Source organism: Pyrgilauda ruficollis, unplaced genomic scaffold (genome assembly GCF_017590135.1).
Source record: "Pyrgilauda ruficollis isolate IOZ18807 unplaced genomic scaffold, ASM1759013v1 scaffold4, whole genome shotgun sequence".
NCBI lineage: Eukaryota > Metazoa > Chordata > Aves > Passeriformes > Passeridae > Pyrgilauda > Pyrgilauda ruficollis.
This window is the reverse complement of record NW_024525489.1, coordinates 4,282,277-4,307,090: the sequence shown is the minus strand read 5'-3', so window position 1 is coordinate 4,307,090 and position 24,814 is coordinate 4,282,277. Positions and strand designations below refer to the sequence as shown.

Here is a 24,814-nt window from a genome sequence, read left to right as displayed (position 1 = left end):
TATTTCAGCCACTCGCTTTGAGAAGGAAACCCAGGAACAGCACAGTGGAACGCGCCGCAGCTTCCCTTGGCGGGCCGCCTTTGCCCAGGGGCCGTGAGGGGCTGAGGGCTGCCGGGGCGGGCGGGGCCGGGCGGCGGCGGGGGGAGTGACGCGCCCCGGCCCCGCCCCGCTCACCTCCCGCCCCGCCCCTCCCGCCGCTCCCGCCTGGCAGCCGCGGCGCCCGGCAGCGCCTCTCCTGCGTGCGCTCCCTCCGCTTGGTACGGCCCACCCCGCCGGGGATCATGGCGATTGATGGTAAGTAGGCCAATAACGGGCTCCTCTCTCTCGCCCCGAACCGCTCCCCTCCCCCAGCCCCCTCCTCTCCCTCTCCTCCCCCGGGCACGGGGAGAGGGGCGGCTCCGGGGGGAGGGAGGGCTCCCACCGCGGTGGGAGGTGGGGGCGCACCGAAGCCGAGCGGGACCCCAGCCGAGAAGGGCGGCGGAGGGGCGCCTCCTCTGCTCCCTGTGCCCCTCGGCCCGGCTGCAGGGGCTACGGGTCAAGGGCTCTTTGATGATGGGGGAGAGGTGAGTGTGGTGCTCCCTTCTCCCGTCTCCGTGCCCAGGAGCCGGGCGGGGTAAATAAATCCCTGGCACCGTGGCCGGCATCCTTCTCCTCCTCTTCCTCCGCCGCCGCCTGCCCTGGGGATGCCGGGCGTGCGCCCGTGGGCGTCGCGGAGGGGACCCGAGGAGGACGGAGCCGTCCATCCCTCCGTGCCGTGAGCCGCCCTTGCTCCGGCGGGGGCGGGCGGCGCAGCCCCCCGGGCCGGGCGCTGCCGCCCCTGCCCGCCGCCGCGTCCCGGACTGCCCGGGCCCCCGCACCCGAGCCGGGAAGGTCGGTGCCGGGGGTGCGCAGCCCTGTCCACCCTCCCCGCAGGGACTTTGCCAACTGCTCTAAAACTCGTTGTCACTCTCTCCGGGCCCCGGAGTCTCTGAAAACTGAGTCCCCAGGCGAGGGATGCTCCCTGCTCTCCGCCGGTTGCTGGGCGCTAACAGGCTGCACTGGAGCTGCTGTCCGCGGATCTTTCTAGTCATCACTTAGAAACAACAACAAAGGAGCGAGATGTACTCGACACTTGTTGGGTTTGTTTGGAGATGCTCATCTTCAAAGACAGGGCTTCTGAGCATTGCTTTGAAACCTCTCCTCTCGACTCTGAGAGTAATTTTACACCTCTTTAAAAATCCTTTAAAAAACCCCAAAAAACAAACAGAACTTTATTTCTAGCCAGACAAGGACCTAAAGTATACAGCTTCCTTGGCCGAGGTGTTTCTTTCTGAAAGCATCTGTTGTTATAGCTTAAAGCATTTAGGAAAACAGTGGGTATGTGGGGGAAACAAACTGTTCTGGTTTGTTTCGCATGTGGGATGCTTCTCTGCTGTCAGTTTCCCTGGATTCCGGCCTCTGTAAGGAGAAGTTGCACTGATCAAGCAAAGCTGCATGTTCACCCTGTCTTGGAAGCTGTGCACACCAGGAGTCTGAGCTGGCCAGCTTTGTGTTGGCTGGGTTCTTTTCTGCTGAAAAGTCGTCTTAATATTATCAAGAAGATAGCAAAAAAATTCTGCTGGGTCTGGACGTTTTACATAACTTGAGCTCAAAAAAAAAAAAAAAATCCTTCAAAATCTGTCTCTGTTTTCATTTTAGGCAGCATTATCCCAGAAATCTGTGAGGATCTGTTAGATCTGAAAATATTCACAATATGTGAAATTCGTGTGTAATATTTTCAGAGGCTTTAGGGTATTATTTCTTTAAAGCAAATAGCCATGGATGAATAAAGCAATCTAGCATTTGAAAAGAATGCAACACTTCTTATTATGGCCAGACTTCAGAAATAGCTTAACTGTCCTGTAGATGCTTATTTGAAATATCCAAAATGGGACTTAACTCTTGAGAAAATTGGGTGCATAGTTTACTTTTAAATGTGAGGTGGGATGAAAAAACATTCCAGTCATGAAAGGGGTCTGCTAGATTTTGATTTAGGGCTCTTCCTGAAGACAGCAAATACAAAGTATTTTTCTGCTGTAGCCTGTAGCAGGCATGCCTCCTCCTCTCTGTTTTCAGCTGACTGGCTGATTGCTGTAGGGTTGTTGGTAGGTGTTACAATTTTTATTGCATACCTTGATGATCTCTCCCTCCCTGTAATTTTTAGCAGTACTGTGTTCTGGCCAGCAGTTTAAAAAGATGAGTTTAGGTTGAGTATTAGCTCTTGAAGGTGGAATCAAACCATGGGATTTCTAGTCTAAACTGTCAAAATACAGAATTTACCTTGTGTCAAAGTAAATTTGTAAATGAATTTAAGTAAACAGAGAAAATACTTTGCTCAGTTTTAAGGACACTGCATTTGGCCAGATTTTTAAATTTTTTTGTTTGTTTTTGGTAGAGGCAAAGAAAATAAGCAAGATTGAAAACTTCTCTTTGAAGAATAAATATAAAATAGTTCAAAACTCCTTCAAAGCAGGACATAGATCTGAAGAGTGCACAAAATTAAAAGAGCTCAAATTAATATATAAAAATTAATATATAAATTAATATTGTTAGCTGCTTTCATCTGTTATTAAAAATCTTTTAAAGTACCATTTCCAGTGTCACTTTTTCAGCATACCAGCTTCCAGTGGTTCTAACACTAAACCCCAAAGTTTTTGTAAAAGTGAGGCATTTTGTATGAAGTGTTACAGAGAACCGGAGTGCCATGGCCAGGGACCCGTTTGGTCAATGCCAGTGGTTTGTTATGGTCACTGAAAGACATTTAGAATTCGAGTATTCTTCATGTGATCAAGTTCACAGCCCCAATCTAGTGATTGCAGGAACTGTTACATCTTTTTCTTTAGAAAGTTCATATAATGTTAAAACATGTTCCATTTGTGTGTCTTTATAATTACATCCAGTTAGAGTTTGCATAGGTCAGGTAATCTCAGATTTGTGAGGAAACAACAGACAGCAACTCTATTGGAAAAATTCTGGCTCAAATGAGTTTAAAGAATTGTATTTGCAGTTCTTAGTTTCTGTATAGTTATCCTCCAAAACACATTTAGTATTTACTAGGAGCTCTGTTTTATGATGCAGGGTTATTTATTGCTTAATATTTCCACTTCTTCATAGGGCAGGATTAAGATAAAGATCAGAATGAGGAGCTGTTAAGTGTGGAAGAGAGTGAGGCCAAATGGGAAGGAGTAGTAAAACCAGACTGGTGGTCAGTCTGAGATTAAAATCCTCTCATCTACTGCTGCCCAAGCCTGGGGTCTTGTGGCAGTTTGCTTGGAGTGGGGAAGAAAGTTGAGCAGTGACTTCTGAGAATCCTTCAGCACCACTGTGGTAATGTTCCTCCTGGCAGCATTAATTTGATTGCTCTATGCTGCTTCTCCTCTTTTGAGAAATAGCAAAGCTTTGGTGCCTGCCTTAAGAGAAATTTGTTGAATTGAGGTCTGTGTGAGGAACCAGCAATGGAAACCACACTGTATTGCATGGAGTGGGCGTGGGGCAAAGAAATGTTAGAGGTCACAGATGGAATGTTTGCTAACCTAAGGCAGAATTGTGTATCTTGTATATCCTCATGAATCTACTTTTACCAGATTTTTGGGCCACACTTGAACATGCTGTAATCTGGCTCTGGCTATACAAGTTTACATTTTCAAGGAGGGGAAAATATCTGTAGATGAGCTTTCTCAGACTGAGCTAAATCTTTTTGATTTAAACTCTTTTCATATGGTTTCCATTGTGAGGAGTTTAGTGCTAACAAATGAGAAGTAGGATTAAAGACAATAATGAGCTGTACAGATAAAAGGAATCTAGTAGAGGAGAAAGAATTACAATGTAGTGTGGGTGTTGTCGTCTAGTAAGTTACTGATAGAGCAATGAGACTAATGAACATGGGTTCCCCTATTTTCCCCCTGTGCTCCTATCAGTTTAGCACTTCTCTTTCCTGATGTAGAGCTCAAGGTCTTTACCAAGTATGTACCTTTTTGATAATTTTGCTCCTGAATGTCTGTGAAGTGTCCTGATCTCTCTGAGGTTTCTGAGAAGATTGTCTCCTTCTTTTCCCCCCACCTTCCAGCTGCTTGGTTTGGAGCAGGCAGCTGCACCTGTTTGTGCTGTGCAGGGGTTTATTAGCTGGTGGGCTGTCCTTGGGTGCGGTGGAGCTTGTGTTTCTGTTGTATTTGCTGATTTTTATGGAAGATTGCATTAGGTTCTTAAAACTTTCTGACTATTTTGTCTTAAATTAGCCAGAGAATTTGTAAACAATATAAGGATGAGGCAGGAAGTGAACTGTTTAATTATATAACCCTCATTTCCTTGGGAAACAAAGAAATTGTGGAATGAGCCTACTTTTTGTTTATGGATACGAAAAGAGAGAGTATTTAGAACACTGCTTCATATAGGTCACATGAAAACTATGCCTAGTTGCAAACTTCCAGAATCTAGAAAAGGAAACAACAGAGCAATGAACTGCTTACAGAGCTTAAGTAGGAGTATCATGTGTAGCTTGTAGGTTGAATCCGGCCTGGGGAACAGTTTTATCTTGACTTCCCGGTTACCTGGGTTGTGCAGGTGTCACTGCAGGGTGCACTAGAAGGGTGTAAGGTGACATGGAGATCCTCAAGTTAGTGCTGTCCTGAAATGACAGTAGTGCTTCTGAATCCAAGTTGATGTGGCCAGGGCAGAGGTTGGGCAGCATCATCAGTATTTAATGAAGTCTAAATATAAGAAGACATATTTTATACTTAGGCCCACTTTTAAACACATTTGTCAGCTGTGTGGTGGATCACATGTCAAGGTATCATATTGGATCAGCCACACAGAATTGGTTTAATGCTGCCGTATGCTTAGCCAGTCACTGTGGTGGAAACTATTCAGTGAGTGTTGCCTCGTATTGTCATTGTAAGGATGATTGCTTGCATTATTTGCTGATGACAGTGAAACCTTTGACATAGGCAAAATCACCTGGCTGGATTGTCTTACACCATAATCTCTGTAGTATTGAATCTATTGGAATAAAGAAAGATGACAGGTCTCTTATCTTTTAGATAACAAAGGGGGCAACCGTTTTTAAAAAAACCCACCTAATTTCTAATGTTTTACAGACTTCTTTTTGACAAGTACCCCGTGGGCTGAGATGAAGCTATCATACTTAATATAAGAACAGTTGATGTGTTCAGAGTGAAATTTTTCTGGAATTGTCTTTATTTTTAATGCCTAGCACTTCTGCAAATTGGAATTCTTGGCTTTCAAGATGGTCATGCAGGAAAGTAAACACGGAGTCACTACCTGATTAAAAATGTTTGCCTATGTAGCCATCCGAATACAAGGAACCTCTTAGAAAGGAGAGAGTTTTGCTGTCTTCCAGAGAACTTTCAACTGTTTTAACAATTAGGTCTTATTTTCTCTTCAGACTAATTCAGTTATACCTCTTCCAGCTTTTGTAGTGACTGATGGAAGGGATTCTCAGCTGATACTCCCAAACTTTTTCTTGCATATTGTCAGCTTTCGAACTGCATGAGGCCAAGGGTCCATGTTGCATGTAAAGGTTAGAGTGGATTTCAAGTCAGCAATTAATCACTGAACCTCCTAATTTTTGTGTGTTTCACTCTTGGAGATGGGAGATGTTTCCTGATTTCTGTGCAAACCAGTTTGTAGAATAAGAAGGGGAAATTTTGCAAGGATTTTGAAAGTTGATTCTAAGACAGCAAATGAGGGTTGAGTTTGTGAACTAATAGGTACTGTTCTGCAGAGGAGAATAATCTTTGATGTGAAGAGGGATAAATTCAGGATGACTGACACATCTTCTGGGTACTTTTGTTCTGTAGGCTAAAATAAGCAGTTTTCCTACCAAGTGGAATCTTTTGCAATACAAATTCTTCTTGGTAATTTCCTTTTGTATCACAAACTTACTGCATTATCTGAAATATTTGAAACTATTTCTATGACTATATTTTTCTCAATAGATCATGGAGTCATTCTAAAAGAAGAAATGTTTCTCAGTTTACGTTCTTCTGTGAAGCTTTGCTCTAGATTAGTGGTGTTAAGTAAAAATGGTAGGAATTTGCTAGAAGTCATACTAATTTTTCACGTTTTCTCTTTTTGTTTTCAGCTTTTGTTGCTGATGTCTTCTTTTTTATTTCCTGAATATTTGATAGCGTTTTACATTGCTTGTCAATGTATGTTTAATCTTTTTGTCATGTTCAGTGAAGTTGTTTTCTGGTTTTCTTTCTATTTTTAGTAAAAAGAAATTATAGGTTTTAGGTCAGATTTGAACCATTTATACTGGATGTTTCTATTGCTAGCTTTATTTACTGTATTTCTTCATTTCTACCAGTAAGACTTACCTGAAGAAGTACTTGACTGAGAACAAAGTGAAATAAAGAACTTACTAATATTTTTATAGTGCTAATTATATTTCAGTTGTCAGAAGAGTATGGAAAGAGAATTTTGTGGTCATTTTGGGTAGAAAGGAAGCAGAGATAATACTATTTTCATGATGAGGGGAGAAGGTCCCAAATAACCTCTCGACTTTATGTCTTAGTTTAGAAAATCCATCTCTGTTTAGCTGCTTTCAGTCCATATAGATGCTTCCATTTATTTCAGTGTGGGTAGGACTGGATGCAAAATTTGTTTGAGAAACAGAAATGGCTATGCTGTTCTTCATCAATTGTCACTGATTGCTAATTCATTGGTTCTGTTGATTGCAAATACAATTTAAAAAGAAAGTATTTCCCATGAAAAAAATATTTTGATGTTTGCCATTACTTTTATAGTTGGAAAACAAACCCCAAAATATTCTTAGGACAAGTAGATAACCTATCCTTAGGCTAAGAAATTTTTAGATAGGGGTCTTTTAAAATGGTGCCAGCAAAGAAGATATTCGTTACAGTAGGAGTTTGTATCATAAAATCAAAACATAGATTTCTGAGTTTTACTCTTCTGGTCTTGAACATGTCTGCTGCTAATTTAGTCTGATAGTTATTTCTCTTATTAGTGGGTTAGACAGAGAGTAATATTGTTCTATATTCACCTGTTTATGTCCACCATCTGTTGTGGGTTTTTTTCAGGTCCAAGAATCTTAGTGTACTAAGTCATTCCTCATATGGAAACCATTTGCTTTTTAACTATTTTAATTGACCTTTTTGTTCTTTGGTTTTTTTTTTTTTTTTCTTTCTCTGTGTCTTCTGTGGCTCTATTTTATTCTTTAAGGTTTTGGAACCAAGAGGAAAGCAAAACTGCACAAAATGTAAAAGATGTAAACATATACTAGATTTTATATATTTTTATAATATATATTTTATATATAATAGATTCTTTTTTACCTTGCTGTCTCTCTCCTTATGAATTCAGATGTTGTTTGCTTTTTAGTTTGCTTTTTGACTAGTTCTCAGCATTGAACTTTAAACATTTCTATTTTTATGTATGTAGTATTATTTGTAGACTAAACTTGTGAAAAAGGATGCTAAAGGAATGCAGAGGTGATTTTACACCGTGAGTGAGGATGGGCTAATGATTGTATGTAACCTTCTCAGGAAAAACACTGATGGCAGCTGTAGGGTTACTCTTGTGCAAAAGTCTTCAGCTTTGTTTATTTTCCATTACAGTTGGCTGTCTGTTCATCCAAGGCCAGATTCTTCCCTGAATTCAGCTTATGGCATGAGGCAACTTTTCAAGTAGATTTGTTGGTATATGGAATCCAGAAATCTTTCATTAGAGTTGTCATTTTAATAAATTTGTAGTGTGTTGTATGAAACTCTTAACATTAAAATGCTTTTCCTGGGTCTCTTGCATTCCTAGCAGAAGCATTAGCATTTCCACTTGCTTAGACATGGTAACATTAACATTGTTTTGGGCTTTTTCACTTATATCCTGTTTTATGTTGTAGCACCCTGTTCCTGCTACTCAACCGGCTCAGTGTTGTCGTTCTGAGCTGGAATGTCTTGGGTTTACCAAGGGAAAAATAGTTGTCTGAATAAAATGTTAAGTAACCGTTTGTTGAATGTGATCCAAACTTATGAAAATGCTAATTAGAAAACAATTCTCAGCAGGAAAGTAATTTATCATGTAAAAAGTGCATCCGAAAAATTACACCTGCTGACAAAAGGCTTTTGTGATACAATGTAATGTTAATGGATTTTTTTTGCTGAACTGAAGAATAATGAGTTTTATATGCAGCAGCCCAAGTTGCATCACAGTTTTGGTACTGGGACTGGGACTGTGCACCATGTTTGTTGGTGGGATGGCATGTACCCTGGCTGAGTTTATGGATGATGCCAGGGAAGGAGTAGTTAATAATCTGGAGGGCAGGGCTGGCAAGCGCTCAGCAAGCTCAGAGTGGGCTGAAGGATCCTCAGAAACTTCCACAAGGACAGGTGAAGTCCAAGCCTTGCACTACCACCTGCAGGCAGGCTGGCTGGGAGCACCTCTGAAGAAGAGACCCCGAGGATCCGGGTGAGCAGCAAACTGAACATGGACCAGTCAAGTATCCAGCTGTGTTAATCCAGCATGAGAGGCTGACAAGCTGGGAGACCTCAGCAGAGTGCCACTAAGCTGGGAGGGAACACAGTGTACCTGGCACATGAGGAGAGGCTTAGGAAATACATTTGTGTGGCCTGGGGAAATCTGACAGGCGCTCTTGCAGCCTTTCCTTGTGCAAGGGGATCTGAGAGATGGAGGTGGGTTCTTGAGCTGCCCAGTGAAAGCGTGTGGGCAGTGGCTGTGAGCTATGTCAAGGGGAGTCCTGGCTGGCTGTAAGGAAGAAGTGCTCGCAGTGACAGGGGTGACACCTTCCCCCTGAGAACCACTGGTACCCCAGAGGTTTTGGAATTGTGGTCATTGCAGAACGTGGCTGGTTGAGGCTCAGAGGAGCTTTCTCTAACGCTGGTCCTGGTCTGAAGTCTTTGAGAACACCAGATGTCATTCGTTCCCAACATGCATCAGTCTATGGTAATGCCTGGCCTAAATTTTCTTGACAATTATTATCAGCATCTAGTGGTGAAGTTCCAGCTAAACTCTGAGCACAGTAGAACTTTGAATCTTGAATTGTGCTAATTTAGAAAGACATAAAATTTTAAGTTAATACAAAATTCAGTATCTTTGATGTACATATTTTCATCTTGTTGCTGCCATAATCATCTTAGCAAATAGAGACTTGGCTTACAAAACCTTTGTCTTTAATTGAGAAAATTAAACTTCATTGGGTGTTTCAGCTGCCTCTGGAAAATATCTGGCCATTCTTTTTGTTTTAAATGTTTGAATGATTTAGATTTTTAGGGTCACTAGGTGGTTCTTCTTGCTCAAGAAAATGAAAATGTTTTGTTGAATATGCAGTTCTAAAATTATTTGATCTTTCATTAGCTCTGTGTACCCAAGTGGGTTTGTTTCTCTTCTCAGATTACATTTTGGACAGAGAATTGTGTAGTTTTATATGCAAACTCACTCAAAACCTTAAAATCTTAAATAAGAGATTATATTCCTAGTCAAGATGGAATCGAACTAATAATAATTTGTGTCTAAATCAAGCAATTTTAATTAACCATAACATTATGGTGAACTAACACTGTACTATGATAAATTACCTAAAAGTAATATTTAAAGAATAAAATTTAATTGTGTCATGCCACTGAACCTTTGGGGTTTGTGGGCTAACCCAAGCAAACCCATTATTTTCAGACTGAAATGCTAAATTAATGCTTGGCATCTTGCTGTCATGCAAAATGTTTCCATATTTTCAGTTTGGTTTCTTTCAGTAACTGGTTCATTGAAAGCTGAGAGAATTCTTGGGAGTTGTAAAGACGGAAAAACTTGGGTTTATTCGTTAATCCATGAATAAAAGCAGGTGTGAATTATGTATTAGTTCCACAGTTTTGAGGACCACAGGGGAAAAGAAGAATCAGTCCAAGTCAATTTAGGATAAAATTCCATGTCTTTAGTACGTTAATTTAAAATATAAAATATGATTTCTTTAAACTTTATATCATTTGATGTATTTTTATTTAATGGTTGATTTCCATCCAAAAACAGTTTGAAAAAAAGTAATAAATGAATCACCTATTAAAAAAAGAAATAACATTCTAGCATTTTCTAGAAAAATGAAAAGAAATAAAATCCCGACTGTATGCCTGTTAAATGGTATGAATTTATTTTATAACCTTGTGGTCAATAAAAAACAACATGTTGATTAATGTAAAGTCTTTATTTATTGGAAGACCATCTTAAATTAGAAGCTGAGTGTTTGAGTAAAGATCTCTTGCTTTATAAAACAATAGACAGCAATGCAGAATCTGAATCTAGAATTAGTATTTTGTGATACAATTTCAAACTGGTTGATTTCACTGAGAGCAGTGAATATAATTAAAATCTGTTGCTGCTCTCTTCCGTCAGTGAGTTTAAGGTGAATCCTTATTTTTAACTGTCTGGCATCTGTGTAATTAAAAATTCTTTATTTTTTGCAATAATTTTTATTTTTTTCTTCGCTGCTGAATTTAAAACTAACAGGGGAAAATTCTAGGGAGAAGACTTGCAGTCAGTCTTCTGGTTTATCTTTTGTTCCCTAAAAATGATTGCAATGACTTTAAAGAAGATTGTAATCTCCTCCCTTATCTGGTTTTGAGTTTTGTTTGTTTGTTCTGTAATGCCTTGTTATTATAAAAGCGGATTATATTTTTAATTTAGTTTTTCTCATGTTTTCCTTTCAAAATCCTTTCTGAATGAAAAGGATGATGCCTAGCTTCTAGAATGCACTCAAAAGAGGGAATTATATTGCTATCACAACGGGATTTTGTAAGGGTGATGACTCTACAAAACGCCTGGGATCATCAGACTCACTGATACTTAATTTCCCACTCCAGAGTACATTTGAAGCTTGTATTTCATATTTCTGAGTATGTTGATATAAAATGCAGATTATTTTTACTTTCACAGACATTTAATTTTATTTTAGAAGAGTTACATTTTATTCTATTTATTTGATCCCTTTTGTCCTTTCTCACTCCAATATATGGATTTCCTACAGTTATTTCTTTAAAGTGTAGATTTAAGTAGAAATATGGGTATTTTCTTAAAGCTTTACAATACTATCTGCTACTGTTATCAGTTAAGGGTTTGAAGTATTGGTTGATATCATTACATGCTGTATTGTATGTCATAATTAATTTATTGTGGAATGGAGGAGAGTAATAAGTGCTATATAATGTATTTCCATATTTTTGAGAGGGGGAGAATGTTGTTACCTAAAGATTGTTTTACTGTGTTTTGAAGTGTCTGGAGCCAAGGAGTGATTAATGGATATGAAATAGATGTTTTGTGAGGTTTTGAAACTCTGTTTTGTATTTTCATGAGATTGCAGAGAACTGGGTATTAAATCTCAGGCAGTTCCCCTCAGTTCTATATTCATATCCATGTATGCTTTTGTTGTCAGTGGAAAAAGGCTGAGTGGGTTGGGGTGTACTTAAGAGAAGCCATAGCTTGATGTAGTTTGGAATTTTAAGGTTTGATCATGGGGCATATCACTCCAAAATATTTTAAGTTTAGATATTATGTGTTGGTGTTTTGTTTATGAGTTGTAATTCCAATTAAAATCATCTTTATTAAAAGGTAAACAAAAGTGTAGTATTTGTAGCAACAATTTTATTATTCTTGAATAAATATCTCAAGGTCTATACAGCTAGTTTTTTAATTTAAAAAATATCTAAAGGAGAAATTCTGTATTCCAAGTATTTGCTAATAGGGTTGGTTTTTGGGGATTTTTAAAATCTGGTTTTTTATTACTGTGGATGGTAATCATGATGTTATTTTGGCATTCTATTGTATTGGAAATTTTTTTGATTTTTTCACAATTCTTTTGTAGGGTAGTTTTCTCCAAACAGGAAATTATGCCTATACGTGGGAAACATTAGTGTGGCTTCAGTTAAGGTGCTTGCTTTTGTAATTTTATCTGTATAAATTCAGTGTAAAACTCTTCAAACTCTACCACCATTAGTGATATTAAGCCAAGGGTACATTTATTGGTTTTTTCCAAAGTATTTAATGTATAATTTCAAAATTTGTTAAGCCAGTCTTCTGCATTTTTATTAATTGATGGAGTTTTGGAGCTTTCTTTTTCACTGTTTATAAGCCTTATAAAGAAATGAAATACATTTTATTTGTTACTATTTTCTAATGGTGTATTTCCACACAGGTGGAGAACGAACTTGTGGTGTACATGAACTGATCTGCATCAGAAAAGGTGAGCAACTATTTGTGAAAGTGAACTCCTTAGCTTGTGAATATTCCTGGTGAGACATCTGCTGCCCAGTGTTATGCCCTGACTTTTTGTGGATCTTAGTACTGCATCTTTGTGTTGCAGAATCTTTTGATGCTGACAATGTCAATAGGAAAAAATAGTGAAATTATAAAATAAAAATTGATTTTTCACAAGAGGGAAAAATGTGCTTTTCCAAAATTCACTGTGTTATGTGGAATTTGTTAATGTTGTTTAGCTGTGATGGGTAACCATGAAAACTTTGATCTTCACTTTATCCAGATATTTGTAGGATTATATTATTTTCATTAGTAATAGAAAGTTGTGAGGATGTTTTAAAAAACTGATGTAATGAACTGGCAATCTCTGCTTCTTATTTCAGGTAAGATCCTAATGACTCAAACTTCTTTGCAAACAGCTGCAGCAATAGTGAGACCAGCAACTGAGAGAGCACAGAGCAGAGCTGTGCTCCAGGGGAGTATGTTACACCTTAAAGCTGAGCTGCAGTGACTGAAGTTGGAGCTCAACAGAACAGCTCAGCTGATGTAAAGGCTAGATACAGTTCTGTTTTCTGTCCCTTTTGGCAGCCCTATGCTCCTTCCTGCAGCAGTGCTGTTGAATTTATGTCTTCTCATCTGAAAGCTAATTCAAAAAAAAAATAAGGTTTCTTCAAGGGTGAGTTCCTTGAATTGGGTCTCGGTTAGGTCAGAAGAGTCTCAGTGCTTTCAAAAGGAAGGAGTAAGAAAACGTGGTGGGAGAGGAGTAAAGTTGCAAGACTCTTTTGACAACTCTTTTGAGTGTTATACTGCCTCAATAGTATTGTCAAACCACATTGTACTCTGTGGGAAGAAGTTTTGCTTGTCCTCTCAGTTTCCATTGCATTCACTGAGACATTTTGGTAAAATTGTTTGGGTTTATTGAAACATTTATTTGACAATGCTTAAATTAATCAGAATTAAGCTTACCAGTTAAGGTCAGAATAGCTTTATGGTGACAAGTAATCTTTTCCAAGTATCTGTTGAAAGAATTTTTGAGTGTGTATGTGTTACAGTACTGTAATTAAGAACATTTCTCCGCTTCTCTAAACTATGAATCATTTAGATCTTGCTTTTATAAAATTCTTACTCATTTTGGAGGGGAGCAGAATTTTTTCTTTTTGTTGCTGTCTCACTTTTTCCCATTGACAGATAAGGTGGTACACACAGTGCTATGTATTCCTTCTGTAATAGCTCCTGTTTATCTTTCTGAATTGGAAAACTCATTGGAATTTCTGAAAGCCTTCTGATAAACTTTCAAGAGCTGTTAATCTTGCTAATCCTTGTTGATTTTAGAATGCTGTACTGATTTTAAGAAAAACAAATTTTCTGTGTTCTTGGAGACAGTGCTGTATGGTTTTAATGTTAATTGCTGGGAAGTTAAATTGAAAAGATGTGTTGTTTGTTTTTTTAAGATTCTGTGTTATGTTTGAGCATTGAATTCTAAGCTCTGTTAGCCATTGATACAATAAATTAAATAAAAATAGCATGGAACTTGTGTTTTAGCATTGGTGGTTATAAATTAGCCTAGGGGTAAGTGTGATTAAAAGAGAAATATCCTTTTAGTGCCATTTATACTTGCATTGTGTTGGGTTCCTTTTTAGGTCATATGAGTTTCCATGTATATTCTGACCTTGTGTGTCCCTATGTTACTGGCAAATTTCTCCTTGTGGTGCACGATTTGGTGCATTCTTGTCTGTCTTTGCTCTCTACTCGATGTGTACCTTTAAAGCAGAAGGTGCTTGCCGTTGTACTGCAACGTCTTAAATAAATAAGACTTTTGGTTACTTTATTTAAGACTTTACATCTTCTGATGCACATTCATGATGTTTTTGTTGTCTGGCCAAGGTTGGGCTCCTAAGGATCACTTTATTTGCCAGTTGTCCAGCTCTGCTTGCTTGGCAGGTTGAGATTGCAGACTCAAGATTTCTACTGATATCCTCAGAATAGGAAGGCATTTCCAAGCTGAGAGTTCCTGGCTATCAGCTGTCTCGAGCTGGTCAAATCAGACCTTCCAGCTCTGTCCTTAATGTCACTGAGTGCTCATGTCAAGCTTATACAGGATGGAGTTTCCCATCTCTTGGCTGTGCCCTGAAAGCTAAGCTGGTTTTTGGTCTGTGAGCTCACAGTAGAAGTTGAATGGACAGGTTAAGCGTTCACACTGACACATGGGTAATTCCCTGCAGTCTTGTCTGGTGCGGGGTAAGGTTGCAGTGTGCCCTTCTCCTTTTTCTCTGGTGTCTGTGTGACTGTGGCATCAGGAGAGTACATTCCAGCACTCCTGGCATTCATCCACTCCCTCATTTTAATCGACTACTATCTGTGAGGCTTTGAGAGATGGTGGTGTTTGACAAAATGGTTCTCCATTTGCTATTTGCCTGAAAGCCTCTTGTGCTTTCTGCCAGCGGATGGTGGGGAACTGTGACTGGCCTGTGACTGGAGCTGGAATGCCTATATGGAACCTCTGAAAGAAATATTAGTAGTAAATAGCCTGCAATAAGTAACTGGAGTTTTGCAGTGTACATTTGTGCTTTGCTTGTCTGTCCATCTTTGTTAAGTGCTTCCAAGTACATGGCTTTTGAGAAGCAACTAAGAGGATAAACAGTGATGTTTCATCTTTTTTTTTCCTGCACTGAATAGGGAAAAGGGAAAAGTAAGAATGCAAGCAAGCATGTGTCTTCTATGAATAATACATGGGAAAACTTTCTGGTTTCAAGTGATGGAATGTAATTACAATTTGTATGGGGATTATATGGCTTGAAGAACACCTATTGCTGGTGGTTAATTTTTCTTTCTAGTCAGCAAAGTAACGCATTCCTAAATTGTATTTTTCTTGCCCTTTCATTTTTTTCTATGAAAATAGGAACCTTGGTGTATCAGATGATGAAATGCGTAGAGGAACCAGAAAGGTCTTCAAAGCTGTGACTACACCATTTAGCTCAAATAACATAACGAAAACTTCTTGGCTGTAGTTGAAGGCATAGCTGTAAAAGCAAAATCTAAGCCTTAAAAAGGAAATGTCTGCTCTAAGATTATTCCGCAGTAAAAATGAAAATAACTTGAAACTCAATTTTCCTGTTTTTTAGGTTTTGTATTTCTCAGATTATATCAGTTTAAATGATAGACTCAGAGGTTTGCAAGTACCAGTTATAATGTTCATTGAATATCTGAGATTATGTCAGTTCTAGTGTAAATATGATCCCAGTATGGTACTGATACAGGACTCAGATTTGCTACCCAAAGATGTAGCAATTGTCGGGCACAGGCCTCCTCCTGTGTCACATTAATGTTATTATAGTTTTGTGGTTGCCCAAGAGAGACTGTGGTGGGTCCCCCTCTAGGCTGCACAAGAAGGATTGCAGTACTTTTACAGGTTTTTTAACTTGGTTTCTTTTTAGCAGATTCATACATTTTTGAGAAGAATCTGCAAAGAGCTGATCAGGAGTAAGGAGACTAATGGGCTTTTCTGGAAAGCCTTAAAAACTAATTCTTATGTATTTTTAAAGAGGCTTCCTCTAAATTCATAAATATAGGGAATGTTTGTCCTGAAAATGGGAGTATTTTGTGGCTGTTATATAACATCTAATAGCTACAAAGTACTGAACAAGTCACTTCACAGCTTGTAAAAAGAATTTTAAAGATGTATGACCAGCTATTAGGGAATCACCGAAATACGTGTCTCCTATGTTTAACATAGTTAAGTTGTTGAAGTGTTTGTGTGGTTTTATGTTTACACATTACAGAAATCTGGAAATTAGAAAAATGGAAAAGTAGATTCTTGCTTTTATTATAAATTAACATCTTTACTTCTATTATTTAATGCAAGTTTGTGTTTACACATTTCTGACAACACAAATTGAAGACTTGACTGTGGAAAGAAGAGTCCTGCTTAGTTTTTGACATCAGAAGGTGACAGAGTTTCTCTGAAACAACTCAGTTAACAGTTTGTGGTTTTGCTGGATATTGTCCTAGTATCCAGCTGGCTGTTTTTGAGAGAGTCAGGATATTTTTATAAGTTGTTCCTTTGGTTATTTGCTGTGGACAGACAAGAATTCAGGGAACTTGAGATTAGGCTTGAGAACAATATATCTTTTTTACCTGTATAGTGCAACTGCAAGTCTAACTTTGAGTTAGCTGTTGTTAGATTAGTAATATTTTAATTAAGGCTGTTTAAAGTTCTCTTTCTACAAACAAGAGAGATTTGTCATGAGTGTTTACGATATTGAGCTGTAACTGAAGAAACTAGTCTTTAATATATTCTGCTGTGTATTCATTGTGTGACATGGAAGTGACATTAAAGGAGAAAATATCTGGCTGTATTATTTTTAGGTTTCTTTCACCCAACATTTTTCACCTGTTTATTTCTGAAGTAGCGCAAAGTGATATTTCTAACTCAGCAGTGTGTTTTGTATTTAATTAATGGAAATGTAGATTGAGTATCCAAGTAAGGGCTGAGTTGCACAGAAGTTTAAAAATTATTTTTAAGCCCTTTTTTTCTTTTGCAAGATGTTCTTTCTTTTCTATTGTTGTGACAGTCTTGCAAACAAAGGAAATTATTCAGCAAACTGACTTTGTGACTAAGAATGGAACAAAAGTACTCTCTTTAATATGCAAAAGAGAAGTTGCAAAAAGACAATGTCTTCATCTGACAATGAAAAATGTCACTTGTAATAATAATTTTGAAAAGATAAGAAGGTGTGAATTTTTGCTTTGTCAGAAGTATGTTTTAAGTAGAACTATTCCTCTTTAATGTTCTGGTCAACTGTCCTTATCCTTTTGCATGTGTCTGAATGTTAAGCTGCCAAATGCACTTATTCCAAATGGCAAAAAGTAACATTTATTCATTAGTTTCATTTTACAGTAAAAACATTATTAAGTTGAAAGTCAACTGCATCTGATACTCAAGTTATCTTACACTATTTGTGTAAGTCTACACTAAGTACTCAGGACTAAGTAATACTAAGTAATTACTAAGTAATTTGTGTACTTAGTCTACACTAAGTAGCTGGCTCTGAAAAAGAAATAAAATAATTTTCCCCTTTCTTGCTGCTGTCATCCAGTTGGTAGAACTACTTGTTCTTCAACAAGAGAAGGGTGATGTCACAGATGGTAGCAAATTTCTTTCTATTAGATATCCTCATATTAATGTAAAATGTAAATATGTTATTTCTATGCTCATTTAGAGGTTCAGATTTGGACAGTACAAAATAAAGTGCACTTTCTCTTTTTACAAAGAGGAATAAAACCTCATCATTTAGAAACTATAAACAATTAAAGCTACTTTTATAATATATGAAGAAAATACTAATTAATACTTATTTTTTTCAAGGCTTGAAAATTTTTTTATCCCATGGATACTAAACTTCATATGCTTGGGAGATATTTAGACATACTGGTACATGTTAAAAAAAAGTAATAATGTTAAAATTAACACCAACAGAATATATATTCTGAATTTGAACTCTGTTGGAAAAGTAATCTGTATGTACATGTTTTGGATTGGAGAAAATTCAATACAGAGTAAATACTTTTCTTTGATCTTACTGATGTCCATAGAGGAAGCAGAATATTATTTTGTGTGTTTTCCTGTGTTTGGAGTGTTTTGGAAAGCAGCAGCTACTGGGGTCACTTAATTCCGGCTATGGCAATATCTTTTCTTCCGTGGCAAGTTTTGTGTGTAAGAATTTTGCTATATCCAAACTGTGGCATTTCTTCGCTCAAGTTCTCATGTTCATATAATAATTTTTACTTTGCTGTATATCCTGGTTAATTACTTTTGGATTACATGGATTGTCTCATGCTTTGTTGTTAATTGTAGTGTCTGATAGGGAAAAATTAGTTTTTAAAATATTTTTATTGCATAGATTATTTTTCTTTCCCCATAGTGGAGAGCTACTTTGTGATGAGTATGAACTTTCAAACTACAAGTCTCTAGACCCCTGTGGGCCTTTAATACTTTTACTTTGGGAAGATTATTTGAGAATACCATTAAAAATTATAATCACTGCTGTTCTCTTACCAACTGCATGGATAATAGTCATGTAATATGCTATGTAATTGCAACAGATTATTGGGATTTGGAGGTAATCAAGATGATTCCATGATCAGTGTCTATTCTAAGTGGCAAATGTGATGCTTCCTTTGCATCTTTTGCAAAAGAAATGTTCTTTTCAGAGATTTCTGTTGTGAGATATTATTTAATCAGAGATGAATTCTATGTAAGAGAGAAAAGGCATTGAGGGACTGGTAAATCAGCAGGGATGGCAGGCTGACAACTTTTCCAGCACATAAGGATTTAGGAATTAAAAGATTTCTGTCAAAAGTTTAAATCTCCATCTCAGATTATGGCTTCAGTTACTCCTACATTCTTTCTTAGATCAATGGTATTTTGGAGCCAAGCGTCCTCTTTTCCCTGTAATTAAATTTATCAGCAAAAGACAGTTTCAGCATGATATTTTAAAAGAAAGGGAGAAGAATCCTGGAAAAGACAATCTGTAGAGGCAGCGCTAGAGCTGCCACAAGCATTTTTGTGCAGTTATGGATGTAATTAGTTATTGTAATGAACCAAGCTGGTTTTATCACAACCTGCGAGTTAGAAGTGTCTGAGGTCAGTAGGTCTGGAGGAGAATGAGGGGAGATCTCACTGCAGGTAAAACTTCTTGGTGAGGGGAAGAGGAGGGGCAGGCACTGATCTCTGCTCTGTGGTGCCCAGTGACAGGACCCGGGGAATGGCCTGAAGCTGTGTCAGGGCAGGCTTGGGTTGGGTATCAGGACAAGGCTCTTCACCCAGAGGAGGTTCCCCAGGGCAGTGGTGACAGCACCAAGCCTGGCACAGCTCAAAGAGCATTTGGACAATGAACTTCTTTGGGATGGTGTGTGCAGGGCTGAGAATTGGACTTTGATCCTTGTGGGCCCCTTCCAGCTCAGGGTATTCATTCTAGAATTGTATTTTATGAAGTAAATGAACTTTATTTGATGTAATTATTTAGTCAAGTAATTTAATTGATGGTAATAAAATAAAATAAACTGATTTTGTTAATTAAAATACATTCTAGAATTTCTTCCTGTGTGCAAGAATTCCTGGAATCTAGATGTTAAAATGTGTTTTTCTTGTTAGTCCTTGTAATTAGATATTAAGGAGACAAAGGGAAAAATGAGTTCTGCTTTGTCTCTGCAGCAGTGCATAATATCCCACAGCCAGGGTGAAATTACAGAAACAGAATGTTAAATATATTGTTATTATTTCTGATAAATTTCCACTGGAGTAGGAGTGACAGTGGAGTTAGACCAGTGTTGCTTTCATGATACACTACTTCCAGTAGACTTTTTGTGTAAACAAAGACATTTATTTTTTGCTTATTGTGACATTTTTTTAAAATTAACCCAAAAGTAGCATCATGTATCACTTCAGGTGATAAAAATTTTGGGTGTTCCTCAGTATTTTTTTAAAAGGTCCATTTAAAGGGCATTGTTATTCCATATAGAACCATTTTCATCCCAGTTTCGTTCTGTCAGTCTTAAAAGACTTCGGAGAGGCTCATGTTGCTGGAATTGTTTATAATTTTCTTATTTAGGAACTGCAGCACTCTTTTCAGTTTTGCCTTGAAATTGAATGGAGTCGTCATTTCAAGTTTGTGCTCATTTGAAATTGCTGTCACTCAGGGTTGTGTCCTGGACGTCGATACTTGAAGTGTTGAAGTACAGGTGGCTCATGTTGCAGGGGCTTGTAATTTGTACTGGAGAGTATGTAAACTTGCTGTCCAACAAAGTGCAGGAGGCAGGAGCAACAAATGCAGAGGAGGGAACATCATAAGACTGGCAGAATAAAATGTATTTAGCAAAGTATGCTGAGAGCTGTAGCCATCAGTAGTGGGCCAAGGTAAAAAGACTGTGATGCATCAGGAAAGGCAAAAAGCAGTTTGGAATTGGAGGGCACAGCATCTTTATACAGAAAAACTTCAGTTTTAATGCTTCCTAAACATAACTAAAAAATTAAACGCATTGATATATGAGATGTAATTGTGTGTTTTAAGTTGAGCTGAAAGACTTCCTGATGTTTGTTTTGGCAAAACGTAGAAGAAATAGGTAATTTTTAAGAAGAGAATTTCATACTCCAGTGTTTTATATGGGAGATAGAGGAAAGAACAAAACAGGAATCATAGGATATATGTTTAGAATTTTGTCTTGTGATGTGTTCAATAAAATGTTTAGAGTTCATTGTCACTGATTTTTAGCAGCAACATCAGCTAGTCAATTTTTGTGGTACAGTTGCTTTTGTTTTTTATATGGGAAAGCATTCTAATAGTGATGCTGCCATATATAGTTCATGTTTTTGAAACAGTGCAGTTAGTCAAGAATTTAATGTTTTTAGTCAGAATTCTAAGGCAACAGTGGATAAACTATTACCCCCTGTATGTGTAGCATTTTGTTTAGCTACAAAAGGTTTTATTCACTTGTTGCTTCTTCAACTACTCCAGCAAACAGAAAGATACTAATTATGTACTGGGTCACAAATTGCTGTGAAACGTGTGTTTTGAGTTTCCATTGTTAAAGAAATGCTGTATGGAAAGAGCATGAAATCTGAGGTAGCCTTCAAGTTCAGTTACTTACGTGTAAAGAAGAGACAATCCTATGTAATTAGCAAAAGAAATTTACATGTCAATTGACACGTATGAAAGTACAGTCCCTACTCCTGTTGAGTAATCAGACCAAAGTATTTCACTTGTGAGCAGACTCAGGTGTAGAGGGATTTGTTTGGCTTTTTTCTGTTATGACATGAGTTGTCTATGAGAAATAAATACATCCTGTTTGGAGATAAATAATTTGAGCATGGAGAAAAGGCAACTAAGGCACAAATCTTGTTGTTTTGTTCAGTAACCTGCTCAGCTTTCTAAAAATATGTTAATTTCTTGTGCTAGTGGCAAAGTTGGAAAGAAGTGACAAGCAGCAGTGAATGGCATTTGGATGAAAATATTTTGAGCTGGACAGCACAGATTATTTTCAGGGAATGTCAAGATGTAATGCTGTAAAGAATGAATAATAGTAAATCATTCTTCTTGAGGACTAAATACAAAACAACACTCCTGTATATTTAAAAGAATTTAAAAGGCTAAAGTATCTTAGATCAAGTTGTAAAAAAAAACCCCAAAACCCAAGTTATAAATAAAAACAAGCTTACATGTTAAATTTCAAATGTTTTTTTTGTGCTAGGATCCTAAAGGTAATTGACATTTTTCAGGTCATACCCCCTAGTTACTTAATTTGTATACAGAAGAGATAGTATTGCATTTGTAAATGAATAATTGAAATGTCACTAAGATAACTGTGTGGCTTTGTACATTACTAAGTCAGTGGTATGGTGTAGAGTGTGAAAGCTCCAAAAATAATTGACTTAATATTAAATAAAGTTTGGGACTAGATACATAATAAAAAAGTAAATGCTTTTAAATTTCATATTAAAAATGTTTCATCTTTTTAAAATGCCTGAGGATTTTTGTTGTTCTGGTGATATATATTTGAAATGACATCATTTTCTGATGAGTTTGAAACAACTTTTTGAAATGAAAAATTATGTCATAAATAATTTATTATTTGACAAAGAGGTGCTAATTCGATATTTAAGATGAAGAGATGGTAAGTTTCTGTTCTAATACTTCTGATTCTAGTGATGATAACAACAAAATAGAATTAAAGTGATGTTAAGGTAATACTTCTCTAGTGACTATGACTTTCTATGCCACTTCCATAGCCAGCAATTCAATTAGTCTTGGTAACTTTGTAGAAAGACATTTGCTCTTTTAGTATTTCAAAAACTGCCTTATATTGTAATGAATTTCAAGCATAAATTCAGAATTTTATTGGTGTTGTTCTTAAGAACGAAAAATAATAATGAAATTTATAGAAGTAGGACATTTGAATTTAAAGGATAACTATGAGAAAATAGTTATAGCTGGTGTTTATATAATAGTTTCCTACTGGTGTCTGATAGTAGAAGAAACCACTGGGAACCTCCAACAGCTTTTGAAATGCTTTTCATGGTACAATTAATTCCCAGACAACTCAGAATTTATTGCAATATGTTTTGAATCAAAATAATTCTGGTGGTGAATGTGGTATAGATGTATTTTTTATGTAAAAAAGAATTTTAAATTTTTTTCTGTCTGCAAGGTATACCTGCTTGACACTTAACCTGTGAGAAACTAACTGAAGGATTAATGTGATGTATAAAACCTGTATTCAAAGATGGGAATCTGTGCACATTTCATGTGGAAAATTGAAGTACATTTTTTTCCCCCTGGCTTTATAATGGAAATATTTTACAGGATTTCAGCTTGATAATTTACCTAATCTGTGAACAAGTCTTCTAAGACTCCTTACATGAGTGCAAATTGATACAGAAATATAATTTTCAAGTCCTATGTTCACACTGAATTACATAAATAATTAATTAGTTTTTCTGCGGCTTAAGTTTCATTCTTTTTGTAAGGTATCAGCCAATGTTTCTCTTTTCATCCAGAAAAATGTCATCAGATACTGTGTTTCCATAGAGAACTATAAGGCTTTCAGACAGTGCCTTTTTTAACTACTTAGTATCCATGAAGTACTGGAGGCAAAAAAACCCCCAAAGTATCCAGCTTTCAGTTCCTTTTAGGTTGTGGTTAACTTCCTTAAGCACGTATTTTGATGGACCAAGGCACATGATTGCTGAGCAGCATAAGCATAAGTAAAAATGTTTAAAAATTTAAAAATTGCAATTTAAACCTACTGTTTGAAAAGTTCAAGTGTGACATATTTGACAATTTTTCCCTGAAGATGCTGTACAGTTAATATATCCTATTAAAAGGAGACTGTCACTGCCCTTTGTTGAGAATCCTTTCATGACAGGGAATTCAGTTAAATCTCCTGCTCGAAGCAGTGTGGACATGGAATTCAGGTGAAGTTGCCTAGGACAGCCTGATCCAATGACAAAGCAATCATTCTCATAGTTCATTCAAAGGTCCCATGATCTTTATCTGCCTTCTGATCTGTCTTCTTTTTTGCCTTCTTTTCGCTTTCTGACTTGTACCATGTACCCCAAATTTGTGTCACACCTTCTCACACTGATTTCCTGCCTGAACATCATTAACCTGTGCCACCTTCTACTGCTCTTTCACTTCTGCTGGTCCCTGTGTTCTGGTGAATTACAGTTCCCTCTTGCTGCCTTTTCTGCCACTGCCTCTGTGTTTGATAGATGTTATAGCAGCAACTTATTGAAAATGAAGGTTTTCTGTTCTGGGCCCAGTCCCTGGTCTCATCTGGGTCAGGATCAATAATTCAGAGAAAACTGGCTGTTGTTTCAATAGCCTTAGATATTCTCAGTTATCCATATGCAGTCTTGGAAGGGGTGGGAGCATGCCTACTGCCAGCAGAACTTGGGGAGATTTCATCTGTTAAGCTTTGAGGTAAAAAATTAATATATATTAACTGAAGCTTTTGTCAAATCTCAGGGTATTCCTGCGTGTGGGAAGATTCAATGAAAATTGGTAAATAGACACGTGACAAACAATAAAGGAATGCCTGACACATGCCAAAGTTAATGATAAATAAAATATTAATTTAAAAAAAAATTAGCTGACTTTCCCCTCTGTTCCAGAATAGAAATCCACTTTTCTCACCTTGTTACCCCTCTTGATGCAGCAGGATGTCTCAGTTGAAGTTGTTGGCAAGTTCCTTTTCATGGGAAAATTTTCAGGGCCAGTTTAGGCAAAATGTTACTTGATCTCTTCTGGTCAGATATAAGAAGTGAAGCAAAAACAGTTTTAGATAGGTCTGTATGTTCCAGCTCAAAACAGAAGTGCAAATCTGTCCAATTTATTTTTCATGGTGCAAGGCACATTTATTTGGATCTTTCTTTGTTTGTCAGATTTAAAAGACACCTGTATAATAATTTAAGAACAGCACCACAGTCACAAATGTTCACTGTCATCCTACAAAATGAACTGAGGAGGTTGTGGAACTGCATGTGTTTCTCAGTCAGTACTTTTACATAGATGTATGAGCCCAGATTTACAAAGGGCATATGTCGAATCGGAGAATGATTTCATTTGGAAGGCTCCTGGGAAAGTAATTTACAGTTCAGTTCCCTGCTCAAAGAAGGGATAACATTGAAGTTGGATTCTATAACTGATCTAGGCAATCTGTTCCAGTGATAAACTCCTCTCATTCTGGATTTTTCCCACCTCATCTCCATTTGGAACTCTTCTTGTAGTTATTTCGGACTCCTGTGTCTTGTCCTTTTGTTCTCTGCGTTCTCTGAATGCTGAGTCTGTTGCCAACTGTTCTTTAATTCCACTCCTTTTTAAATAGTGAAAGATGTTGCCATGCAGCACTATAGCTCTAAAATGAAGTGCCAAGATCTTAGCAAACATAATTTGTAAATCTGATAAAGCTTCATAAATCTTTACTAAATAGAAAAAAAAAATCAACCCCCAAGAATGGGATTTATGGAGCTGAGTGTAGTCTTGCAAGTCAGGAGGAAGAAAAGTGATAT

At 37.4% G+C, this 24,814-nt stretch overlaps 1 protein-coding gene across 1 annotated transcript in view; it reads left to right on the top strand.

The window, feature by feature from the left end:
- Positions 1-275: 275 nt before the first annotated feature.
- Positions 276-24,814, top strand: part of SYT14 (synaptotagmin 14) — a 79,421-nt gene continuing 54,882 nt past the window's right edge. Inside the window, exons 1-2 of the mRNA XM_041477268.1 lie at positions 276-294; positions 12,188-12,235. Of these exons, the coding sequence (XP_041333202.1) occupies positions 282-294; positions 12,188-12,235 (61 nt within the window). The 5' untranslated portion in view covers positions 276-281. The remainder of the gene's footprint in view (positions 295-12,187; positions 12,236-24,814) is intronic.